The 13177-nt window shown below is 42.1% G+C and overlaps 2 protein-coding genes across 5 annotated transcripts in view; both read right to left on the bottom strand.

Annotated features, from left to right (window-relative positions):
* Positions 1-10620, bottom strand: part of LOC125242525 (synaptotagmin-like protein 5) — a 47521-nt gene extending 36901 nt beyond the window's left edge. Inside the window, exons 1-2 of the mRNA XM_048151278.1 lie at positions 9147-10620; positions 2643-2868 (exon numbers count right to left, since the gene is read on the bottom strand). Coding sequence (XP_048007235.1) covers positions 2643-2868; positions 9147-9977 — 1057 coding nt within the window. The 5' untranslated portion in view covers positions 9978-10620. The remainder of the gene's footprint in view (positions 1-2642; positions 2869-9146) is intronic.
* Positions 10513-13177, bottom strand: part of LOC125242524 (dentin sialophosphoprotein-like) — a 97439-nt gene continuing 94774 nt past the window's right edge. For all 4 annotated transcript variants that reach the window (XM_048151273.1, XM_048151276.1, XM_048151275.1 and 1 more), the window contains one exon: positions 10513-13010. In XM_048151273.1, the coding sequence (XP_048007230.1) occupies positions 10513-13010 (2498 nt within the window). The remainder of the gene's footprint in view (positions 13011-13177) is intronic.

The raw sequence follows: 13177 nt of genomic DNA, 5'->3' as shown, positions 1-13177 counted from the left end.
TTTTAAAGAAATCCATGGAAATCGTAACGTTACTTAGTTTCAATAAGCCTTTGCAATGCTAAGTGGGTTGAATGTTTGCGAATCAAACTATAGTTCTTAGCAGTCATTCAAATATAATTCATAATGGTTTGACTTAAGTCTGTAGCTTTTTAAAGAAAAATGGCATTATAACTGTGGGAAAAATTGCAATCCGTTGACATAGTTGACTTATAATGATACGCAAATTGCAGTTTCGAGGGGTACGAGTTATTGAATATCTAGTACAGCAAATAAAATAGATATACTTCATACTGGAAATTTAAGTAATAGGCTTCATAGAAATCGTAATTGATTTTGTAAATATATATTTTATGTTTTGCTATGATGATGTCGCTACAAAATGGTCTACGCTATGAACAGGAACTATAAAATCATAATGTGGGTAGGTACGATTTTATTTTTACAAATTCAATTTATTTTAATTTAGTATTTAGTTAAGTTTTTTTTGTACCTACTTGCTAATTTGTTAATTCGTTTCTGTGGCAATAAAGAAATTTCAATTTCAATTTCAATTGAGTAGTTCTATAGATTAACCGGATTACCTAAGTAGACGGATTTGTTTAGTGTTTGTTTACCTATTCCCACTACAAAATAATAATATGTACCTATAATACATATAAATACACCGACACTTCCGTAATTGTACAACAAAGCGTGATAAAATTAATGTACTTAACACTTAAATAATCAACACTTTACGGTACCTACATAAAAAGGAGAACGCCATCTCTTATCGTAAGCAACGGTGTAGAAACCGCTTTCTTAATAGAATTCTAAAAGCCTATCACTTAATGGTTAACCTTCACAAAAACATTCAGAATTCCATTGAAGGTTTCTCGCCTCTTTCCACGTTTCGGTCGCCGTCCGTGCATAAAGATATCAATTGCAAAAACAACGTCGGACGTTAAGAGGCTTGACCTCCTTAGCCAGTCTGCTTAAACAGACTTGGCGACACAGTAAGCGGGTGGTAAGTACTGCTTGTTCTAAATACGAAGGAAATGTACTTGCTTTGTTTTAGCGAGCCGGACGGATTTTGGCATTTTGAAACTTTTTGTTCAATTACTTCAATGCGGTTGTGTAGGTGATATGTGTTAAAATTTGTCAGTTTTCGAAAGCACGAAAGGCACTCAAGGAATGGCTTCATTGGCTACTTTCAAAAGAGTATTAATTTGTACGAAAATACATTTTAAGCCAGTATTTGCATAGTTGTGAGCCAATTCGAATACTGTAAATCAAATCAATGGATGGCAATTTGTCATTCACGTGTTATCAAAGTTTACTATCAGAGAATTCAATAATCACGACGTTCACGACGCAGGCCACGTGCGACTTAGTCATTTGTTTGAACAGTTTGGTATAAATAATCAAATATTACCAGAAACAAGCATGAAAACATAATCAAGTTGGTTGTATGTTGTATATAACATAACATGGGCATTTAGCTCGACTATTTTAAGTAGTAACTTAAACTTAGATTTTTGATTCTTTTCTATGCGTTTCGCTTGCTAGCTTGTATCAAACTCATGGTAAGGCACCATATGAAAGTACTCATAATACGCGTAAAATACACAGTAAATTCGCAAGGCAAGTTTTCACCACGTGCATAGTTAGGTACACAGCCACTATATTTCAATTAAAAATTAACATATGACATCATCAATATTAATTTGCCAGAGTGCAGTGTACGCATTAGAAACGGCACTTTTACCAATTTTACCAACGTTGTTGCTTATGCTATGCATACTCCGGTAACTAAAACTATTTGCATAAAACATTCGTTACGCTCTTGGACTCACCTACCGCTTCTAAAGCATCTAAATACCGTCATTGTTGCTAACAGTTGGCAAATAGGTACGTGATTGTAAGAAAGTAACTAGTAATTCTGATTTGTAACTTTTCAATATTTTAGGTTAATAAAATAAAATAAATAAATAAAATAAATATTATAGGACATTCTTACACAGATTGACTGAGGCCCACGGTAAGCTTAAGAAGGTTAACGGCATTTGGTGTCAAGTTGACTGTTGTAGGTGAAACATTAGCTTGTTGTGTTAGGTATGCGTCGAATATTGTTAAAGTTATCGTTCAATGTTTTCCGTTAGATGATATCTTATCTTATCTAGTACATGTAGGTATGCAATAAAATCAAATTCGTATCTGTAAGAATCAATGAGTTTAGTCACCTAGAAATACTAACATGTCATCTTAAGTCTAACACCTCGGCCACGAAACGCACGCCCATGATAGTGATGACGATGGCGTCATTATTTTAGCCAATGTATAGGCAGGTATTGGTTAAAATAATTGTGTGGTGGGAGTAAGTATAGGTCGCACTCGCGTTAGTAAATACCTTGGTTGGCATTGCCATCAAAAATTTTAATTGACATTGCGCGTCATTGTTGTGAACTCACGATCTATACTCGGCGTCAGCATCAAGCACGCACATTCCAAGCGTACGTTCCGCGATCCTAGAGTTAACGTGCACGTTCCAAGGTTACCCAACTAACCTGGGGGTAAACGGTTAATAAAGCCTCGGGATAACAGTACATACACCAACCCTGAAAAGTGGAAGTGGCCCTAAGCAATAAGCAGTATAAACATACCTAAGCTAGGTGCGGACGCAGGCGCAGCGGGCGACGGTTGCGCCGCCGCGGTCGGCGGTCGGCGCCGGCGCGGCGCGTGCAGGCCCGGCGCGGACGCCGCCCGCGTCGCCGTGCGGAAGCCCGGGGCGCGGTACCGCGCCGATTTGACGGGACCGGCGGGCGCGGTCGCGGTGCCCGCAATGGAGGAGAGGCGGGGGAGCGAACCGGCACGCTGCTCTTCTTCAGACTGGAAATATAAATATTAAATAAATAAAACTATTTGCGTAAAACCTAAATCATCTAGGCCACACACGTGGACTTATGGTCCCCAAACCTATGGACACGAAATCTGCTTTAGCCGACCAAAAAGCGTACGCATGCGTTCAGCGACGAGCGCCGACGACGCATGTGTCAGATGTCTTCATACTAACGAGCGATTTTTCGTCGGCTAGAGCTGATTTCGCGTCGATAGGTTTGGGGCCTTAGTCCCATCGGTAAGCTTAAGAAGGCTTGTGTTGTGGGTCCTCGGACAACGATAGATTATATAATATACAAATACATAGAAAAAAACTGTGACCGAGGAACAAATATGTGCTTATCACACAAATAAAGGCCTTGTTTACATTCTTTGTTTATGTTTACATTGTAATCAACTGACTGTGATCACTCCGATCTGTGATACATACCTACCTACACTACACGCAAATATACCAGGTATTTGTGTGTACTTTTTGCCGGTAGACTTGCACCTTGCACACGTTATTTATTGTCGCTTGACCTTGGAACTTCTTCTTTTTGTCATCCAGGTAAATCTACTTAACATCAATACATTATCATTAAGGTACCAAGAACAAGAAGCAATGCTGTGCGTCAGTTATACATGGACGTGATTACGATTAGATAGCAATTATACGTATCTTTACATTAATTTTAAAGAATCTGCTTGATTATAAATTGATATTTATTATATTAATGATCACTTTTTATATTACTGAGTTAAATTAAAATTAGGCCGATGATACATTTGTATTTATTCACAGGGGATTCTTGTCTATGCCTTTAGTGATTAAAAGAGAATACGAAAATAATTGAATGTATGCATTTTAAAGTTTAATATAAGTTAGTCTGGCTCAGTGCCGTTTGTTGTTTAACATATTATAAAAGTACATATCACAAAACAAAATATTGACCTTACATATCACCATCACATAAATATGTGCCACGTTAATAGCAAAAGTAAAGAAAAAAACAAAACCATATCTACCCGAGAATCTCGTGTTTATTTGAACATACATACATACATACAAGCTGTACTTTTTACGCAAATGAGATAACGATGTTAAGGTTACATTTCAGAATACTTTTTAGCCACTCTGTAATAACAACATACTGGTTCATATACATGAAGTCTCCGCCACACACAAAGCGTTTTGATAGCGTAGCGTTAGCGGAGCGCAATGATAGCGGCGCACCGCTGTCGTTGCGCTCCGCTACCGCTCCGCCTACGCTATCAAAACGCGCATGTGTGGCCGATCTTTCAAGATCAGTAAGAAATATCAATGCCGTGCAATGATGTAATTTGATGTCCATCTATGCATTCTGTATTGTGAAGCAACTAACTTACGGAATCTATATTAGCCCATGATTTACATAACAGTTGCATTCATAAGTTCACGTTCTTTCCTACTTCACTACTAGACATAATTGCAGTTAATAAATCTGACACCGCAATGGTTTCGAAAGTTCGGAAGTAATTTACGAAGATTGCTATTTATGTGAAGATAATATATAATGGTTAATTGTCCCATTGATTTATGCAGTATTTATACACCATTAACGTCTAAAGGCAGACATTTCAAATCTTAGCTTCGTAAGTTGCTGTGTCGTAAGTCAGAACGCATTGTTCCTAGATGTACCTATGTATGTATATACTTAGGTATTATGTCACATTTCCATATTTCCGAACGACCGATCTGGCTCAGTCGGTAGTGACCCTGCCTGCTAAGCCGCGGTCCTGGGTTCGAATCCCGGTAAGGGCATTTATTTGTGCGATGAGCACAGATATTTGTTCCTGAGACATGGATGTTTTCTATGTATATAAGTATGTATTTATCTATTCAAGTATGTATATCGTCGCTTAGCACCCATAGTCCAAGCTTTGCTTAGTGTTACGAAACCGTTCAAAAACCACCCTGGTTTTTGAGCCTGTCTTCGTTAGATTAGGCTCTCCAACATTCACTGTACCACTTTCTTTGTCTTCCACAATTTTGATTAAATCAGATTAACACTACAGTCCGCTTATTATTCCTGAAACCAGCGAAGATTTTACACTTAGTTTGGGGCTAAGTTATTCTGTGTAAGGTGTCCCCAATATTTATTTATTTAATACATCTGAGTATGAATGCTAATGATCGGTGGGCCAAAGTAGCAACTGAATACAGCTTCGCCGGGGCAAAGGCAGACCAAAAATGAGATGCATCAAACCGTGAATGGAGGAGCATTACCCAGCAGTATATACCTACCCTACTCCACAGTCCACATACATACATATTACATGCAAGTATTTTTTTCATTACTTTCGCTTGAAGTTCAAAATTAGTTTTAAAAATGATAATTATGGAAATAATTAATAAATCACATGTCAACAACAGACATCAACGAACAACTATCCGTTACGCGTGCACTTCGTTTCGGCGAACCTTTTTCAGCAGTTTTTTTATAAATAGGTATTAATTTAGTCGGGCGCGAGCGATCGAATGAGTAAAAACACATTACATACAATGTCATAATTAGCTTTTGAAGTTTAGTAGTGCAGCTGTTTGTCAAGAACATGTCACAATTTTATGAGATACTATTCCCTCTAACCTAGGTACTTTGCTTTAAAAACTATCTACTTAAAAATACTTTAATTAATTACAGCTATTAAACAGCTAATTAATGATTAGAAAGAATAAATGAACAAAGTCATTATATTACTGGAAAGTAATTATTCAGTTCGGTTCATTTAGCGTAATTTGCGCAAACCAATGAAGATGTGAAAGTATGATTAATTAGCTTTATTTAAACAACATTTAATTCCTTTTATTATAACAGAAACATTTTATACTGTACAGTTTAAACATAGGAACTAGGAAGATTCTTATAAGAATGTTAGTTACCTAGTACCTACATCGCCACAGTGAGGAGATGGAGGCTAAAAATAAAAATTCAATCACTATAGTTTCAAATCGTTGCAGACTGTTTATTACGTAAACCGTGGTATTGAAATGTGTTCAATTGTATGGAGTTTAATTAGTATAGATATTTGTAAGTGTTATTTTGTGTCACAATTTTTGTTAATGTAATACCGGAGTAATAACCTAAAACCAGCTTAGATATGGTGTACTTGGAAGCAAATAAATATCTATCTCTATCTCTATCTCTAACCTGATGGTAGCTATTATAGCAAATAGGTAGTAGGTACATTATTTTTGGCATTCCATGCAGAAGAACGGTTTATCTGATTTTCCATTTTATTTTTCTTATTGTAGAATACAGCTTGGCAAAAAAGAGTAGAAATATAACTATTTTTTCCCCTCACTAGCTCGGAAACACGTGTTTTATCCTTTAATGCCAGCGGGTAAAAACGCATTTTATCCACTAGTGGGTAAAGTAATTTGACCTTGAATATAGTCAAATTAACTGCTTTAAAATTGATAAAAGTAGGTGAATCTAGTAATGAAGATGATTTACCACCCGTGGAACTACTGAAAGCAGTGATAAACGCATTTTTTGCGTTGTAGTTTCCTCGCTATAGTGAGGGGAAAAGTTTTGTGTTACACACGGGTGCAAATGTATTTTACTTCTCGTGTATTGAAAAGTTCAGGATTCTATTATCGAACCACTCGCTTCGCTCGTGGTTCAACTATAGAATCCTTTCACTTGCTCGTTTTTCAATTCCACACTCGGCGTTAAAATACAACTTTGCCCCCTTGTATAACAAATATCTATTTTTACCATAGCAACACTTAACAGTCTCATTGAAAAGTGTCAAAATCTGTCAAAATACACACATGCAAAACGATTTACATAGATGGTGGCGCCCCTATTTTTTTCTACTCTTTTTTGTTTTCAGGAGAATTTTGTCGTCATGATCACTATCACTAACTAATCACAAAAAAACGGCCAAGAGCGTGTCGTTCAAAACAATTTTCCTAGAAAGTCTTTATAAAGTTCTACTTTTGTGATTTTTTTTATATTTTTTAAACATATGGTTCAAAAGTTAGAGGGGGGGGGGACGCACTTTTTTTTCCTTTAGGAGCGATTATTTCCGAAACTGTTAATATTATCAAAAAACGATCTTAGTAAACCCTTATTCATTTTTAAATACCTATCCAACAATATATCACACGTTGGGGTTGGAATAAAAAAATATCAGCCCCCACTTTACATGTAGGGGAGGTACCCTAATAAAACATTTTTTCTCATTTTTTATTTTAGCACTTTGTTTGCGTGATTGATATACATATTCGTACCAAATTTCAGCTTTTTAGTGCTAACGGTTGCTGAGATTATCCGCGGACGGACGGATGGACGGACGGACGGACGGACGGACGGACGGACGGACGGACAGACAGACATGGTGAAACTATAAGGGTTCCTAGTTGACTACGGAACCCTAAAAAACGATCAACTAAGTAACAACATTCTATTAACTATGAACACATTGTTAACCTGTTACCCACGACGCAATAGATGTTTTCTCATTTAAAACAATGTTAAGTAATTGCTATCTAAATAATAATGTAACGATAATTTCGTAATGTAATTTAACTGAGGACACTGAGGTTAATGATCTTTGCAGGCAAGTTAGAAACTTTTTGATTTGCACAGAAATATAAAGTAATTATACGAAAAGTAATTTGTTTTATCTCCTGATATCACAAAACTAATTTGACCAAATAAGTAATTCTCAGAAAACATTATTATTTAATTGTCCAACTCAAAGTACTGATCAGTATCGGAATTAGGTTTTTGCTGATCGTTTAAATAACACTCAATGAGGTTTTTTAATTTCATAAACTGAGAAAAAACAAAGCTTCGTTGCTTGCACTAAAAACGTTTCTAATTAAAATTTTGAAAAACCCCCGACCGCGACCTAGTGGACCGATTTTCATGAAAAATGGCTAAGAACACTCCCGACTAACACAGCTTTCAAATAAAAAAAACTAAATCGAAATCGGTTCATCCGTTCGGGAGCTACGATGCCACAGACAGACACACACACAGACAGACAAACAGACAGACAAACAGACAGACAGACAGACAGACAGACATACAGACACGTCAAACTTATAACACCCCGTCGTTTTTGCGTCGGGGGTTAAAAATAAGCCAATCTAGCATAGCATTACAGGTATCTAACTTCTACAGGTAATACGAATACAGGTAATAATAAATCAGCTGATACGATGTTAAAATCGACACTTGAGATATTTTAGCTGTTATTGTTATTATCTGTATTATGACAGATTAATCATTCAAAATGACAATGACTGATACTGAATTACACTACATGCTATCATCACATAATATATTGAACACTCCAGAGTAACTGTTGTAAAACCAAAATCACTTTCACATTTCATTTTACTTTTATTGTGTGACGTTTTAGGTTTTTTATGTGATGAAGTGTGCAAGATGACTCATACCTGATACCTATTACCTACACGGATTTGCGGTACTTGCCAAGGTATTGAAGCATATAAATAACCGATTTTTCTATACATTCTTATCAGCTGGAAAAAAATGGTCAAATTCGACATACCTATTCCACACAGAAATACGTATGCGTGTTTGCGTGTAGAGGCGATTAAATGTAATGTACTTGCGTATTGCGAAAGTTCTTGCTATACGGACTAAAAGATTATGATCATAGATTGCGATCACAGAGGTCGATGTGACAGTAACTTCACGTCACGTCAGCAGTGTCAGCACGTCACACCACTGACATTGACACCACATTTGACGTGCCAAAGGTAGTCTTGCGTAACCCAGTTTGTGGTTATTGGTTGTGCTTTATGCCGTTTCACGATTATTAGTGGGTGTCGTTGTGAAATGTGGAGCTCGAGTTACGATCTGTTTGTATTCTGGTACAAAGCAATTTGCGTGGACAGAAAAAATGTTTTGTATAGTAATTGTAAATATTAGTGTTATAGTACGGCTGATCTATAAACTTTGCGTTCATTGTTTAGTTACTTATGATTGTTGTTGCTATAGTAAGGAGTAGGTAGAGTCACACCAAGATAAGTTGGCAACATTTTTGATAGTTTCGCCTGGGCAAGGATTAAGGATTAAGTAATGTTTGACTTAACATTTGCACTGGAGGAACTGTCAAAATCACTGGCAACTTAACTTGGGCTGACTGTAGCTGATTCAATCTACTGATGTGTGTGGAAGAGTTCTAGTCTGTCTAGAACTCTTCCTAGATTACAGGTTAGTTGTCTTGAATCAATTAAGGTAAATTATGGAAAGATATATAAATACCTCAGCATCAGGCGCAGAAGCTCGCCGCCTGCCCCGCCACAACCGATCCTCGCTGCCACCGATGGCGCCGCAACTCCTCGAGTGCGACTTCTGGGCGGCCAGCTCGGCGCCCGCCGGCGAGCGCCGGGCCTCGCCACCACCACCCAGCGTCCCGCGCGAGTCCGCCGCAAGCAAGGCGGACTCGAAACTACCACGCCACGAAAACCGTTCACTATCACTCGCGACACTTCCACGACTAGCCGTGGCTTCCAGGATGTCGTGGGAACGACTCCGGGCCAACGCACCAGGCTCCGACGCACTATCATCGTCCGTACTAGGCACACCACCAGACACTTCATGCATTAACGCCACTAGCCTACCCCCTATATGCCGCATCACCTTCCCGAAGAGAGGCGGCGATCCCTCACCCGCCCGGCCCAGCGTCGCCGCCAGCCGTTGGTAGGCGCCGGCCGCGTCGCGCTCCAGCGAGCCACCCTCGCCATTTCCACGATCGAACTCGTCTATTATCTCGCGACAACTTTCCGATATCTGTTTCCTCAAGGCCGAACGATTCGCCGCGGTCCCTTCTAAATCTGAGCCGGCATAATCGGACGAATCATACGAATCGCTCCATGTGTCTTCGCTTGACAAATATTCGACTATTTCGCGCACTTCCTCGTCCCGGATACCAGGTACAGTTTTCATAAGTCGCGTCAGTTCGCTTTCAAAATACAATAATTGCGGTGGTTTCGGCGGGCGCGAACTTTCCGAATTAGATGACTGCGGTGTAGACGCGCGAACGTTCGCTGAATTTATCATCTGCTTGAAAAATTGGCGCATTTTAGTCATCATTAAGTTGGTCTCTTCATCGGACGACCAGTTATTAAAGCTATCCTTACGTATTAGGGGTGTGGGTGGGGGACCGGACGATGGGGGACCCTCTACACGTTCTTCTATGTCGGGCCTTATTTCCTCAATAATCTCCTCTAATTCTACTTTAGGTTCGTGAGATCGAGTAAAGTCTGAACTAGAATCGCCATTCCTCAAGAGATCATCACAGCTGCCCACGAAGCCGCTATCTCGGCTCGTTTGTTTTTTAGATTCAGATAGTTCAGATCCAAGCGGCGGAAATTCGGGTCGGGGCGTTAACCTGCCGTCTTCACCCTCCGAAACAGATCTAGTGTCGTCTCGAGTTTCCTCCGCGAACTCGGTAGATAATCGCCGTTCGTCCGCCGGGGAACCTCTAGTTTTTTTGCCTTGCTTTTTCCTTTTAGATTCACCTTGTGAATCGAGGCGCTCCGAAGAGTCGTGCCGATCATCGGTTTCTGTGCTCGATCCATCTGACACTTCCTGCGCATCCTGTGACGGCTCCTCCCCAGTCAGCAAGTTATCCAATGACGATGAGTGAGAGCGCGGGGGTACCACGGGCTCGTAAAGGACGTTTCCGCCTTTGTTCGGGACTCTGTCTTCCCTCACTATCACTACCAACGCTACCTGAGCCATCTGAGTCGCGCCTTTCCTGATTAAAGCCCATAAATCCAGACAAGAAATATTTTTCCAATCGTGATGATACCAGCTCGTCGTTGTCCCCACTTCTCTCTGGTTGCTCATTATCAACTATAGACTCCGCACCCTCACTGCACACACTTGACGTTTCAGACATAGGCTCCTCATCGTCTCGAATATTTCTACCATCACCGAGACCGAAAAAGAAATATTTTTCCAACTCGGTAGCCGATATGGGTCGCGGTTTTTTCACTGTATGCTCCGATTCACTTTCTTCACAGCTTTCTTCGACAATCGTGTGTAAGGTGAAGTCTAAGGACCGCCGACAATATGAGAACTCTTCACCCCGCGTGGGTAGGGTCGCTTCATCCCCCGAGTCGGAATCGGAGGGCGAGGTGGCCTCGTCCTCGTCATGGCTGACGTCCTCGACCCAAGAGTCGTCGTCGGCGAGCCCCTCCTCGAGACACACGACGGCCGAGAGAGTGTCGGCGTTGCTAACAACCGTCACGCCGCCCGAAGGCTGCGGCGCTTCGTCGTCGGACATTCGTTCGTCATTATCGTTTTGCTGGGAGCTCGCGTTGGGGTCTGTTTCGTTCACCGAGTTGGTGTGGTGCACTGTGATGTCGCGCATGAGCCGTGTCGTATCCGACGTGACGACGGAGACGCGATCGTGTGTTATCATAACGCGGCTAGTGAAGCGCGCGGAGCCGTCCGTGCCGGCCGTGCGCGAGCGGCAAACTGTTGACATCGCGGCCGCGGCAGGTGCGCCCGCGCCCCCCGCCTCTAAACAAACCGGCCCCGCACCGTGCATTTTCTCCTCCTCTTGCTCTTCCAGTAATTCTTTCTTCAATAGTTCACTGAGCGTACGTTCGATACCTTTAAACAGGTCTATTTTTTCAACAGGCGGCAAACTTGAGTTATCAGTCGCGGGCTCGGGCGATGGCGATAATTTCGTCAACAACCCGTGCGAAATTTCGTTAGAAATTAATTCCTCATTGTTATGTTTCTCATTAGGCAACTCGGCGGAAACTTTTACTTTCATGTCACTTTCTGTGGTAAACGCATCGTCCAGCGAGTCGCACTCGTTGTTTTCTGATGGAGTAATACTTCTATTGCTATCATTATCTTTATTTTCGTTGCTATCTAAAGTGCTATAATCCGTACTACACGATGCATTAAAGCTATTAAATTTTTCACAGGTTTCGCTTCGGAGCATGTTTTCGTTACAAAATTTCATAAAATTTGATTTTTTCAATTCACTGTTTTCGTCGCCACTTCCATATGGGATAACGGGGATATCTTCGTTTAACTTAACTGACTCTAAAAGCACAATGTTGTCTCGGTTTTGGTTCTCGCTTTCTTCATTAATGTTGACTTCATTTTGCATAATCACTTCAACGGCAATTTCTAAGCTATCAGACTTTTTGTCGTAGGAATCATCACAGTCGATGCCGCTGCTGTCGGCGTTGTCTTCCATGTCGGAGGAGGAGTCGGCGGGGTTGACGACGAACACTCGCGAGAACTGCCCGCCGCCGCCCCCGGAGTCGTCCGAGTCCTCGTCCGAGGTGGCCGGCTCCTCCGGCGCCCCGCTCGTCAAGTCATAGCTGCGCCTCTCCACGCCCGCATCGGAATCACTAGAATCACCGGATTCGTTCGACGATATAAACGCTTTCTCGGCGTCCAAATGTTCGGGCATCGCGTCCGGAGCCTCCGACAATACTGATAAGTCCTGTTTTGCAATCACCTTTATTTCGTCTGACGTTTCGCATTCTACCGGCCGTTCAATAACGTTATCAGTGGTATCGTTATCGCGAGATTCCGCTTGTGACGTTTCGGACTGTATAGCTTTATCGGTCCTTTCTACGGTGGTCATTTCGAGCGTTTTCGTTTGGGGGAGCGCGTTGGCGTTGGCGGTGGCGGTGGCGGCGGCGGTGACGGCGACAGCGGCGGCCGTCGTGAGGCGGGCGAGGGCTGCCGCATCGAGGGGCGGGAAGCCGGGGTAGGTGTTCCAGTGTGGCGTCGGGGGGTGTTGGGGGAAGGCTAGCAGAGCGGGCCAGAGGGCGGCGGGGACGGGGACGGGTACTGGGACCGGGACGGCGACTATTCGGGGTTCAGCGCCGCAGGAGCAGGTGCGGGGGCAGGCCTGCGGCACGTGCCTGGCGGGAGGAGGGGCCGCGGCCGCCGCGCCCGGCTCGAAGTAGTCCCAGTCGCAGTCGTCGGGCGCGAGCGGCGCGGCGGAGGAGGCGGTGGACGAGGAGTCCTCCGTGTCCTCGCGGCACGACGAGTCGGAGCTGAGGAACACGAGGCGGTAGTCCTCGGGACGCATGCGACCGGCCTCCGGCTCGCTCGCCTCGCCCGGTTCACTGCTGACGCCCCACTCTGGAAATAGCAAAAAAAACTGGTTAGCTGACTTCGTAAAAATACATCCAAATTAATGTACTTTTTTATTAGGAGACGTCTAGAGGACATTCAGTTCAGACGGATATAAACGTGAAAATTTTATCTAGTTATATTGTAGGAAACAAAAACAATTAACTTTTTGTGCA

Source organism: Leguminivora glycinivorella, chromosome 3 (genome assembly GCF_023078275.1).
Source record: "Leguminivora glycinivorella isolate SPB_JAAS2020 chromosome 3, LegGlyc_1.1, whole genome shotgun sequence".
Taxonomy (NCBI): domain Eukaryota; kingdom Metazoa; phylum Arthropoda; class Insecta; order Lepidoptera; family Tortricidae; genus Leguminivora; species Leguminivora glycinivorella.
Note: the sequence above shows the minus strand (reverse complement) of the source record. Positions and strands in the feature narration are given on the sequence as shown.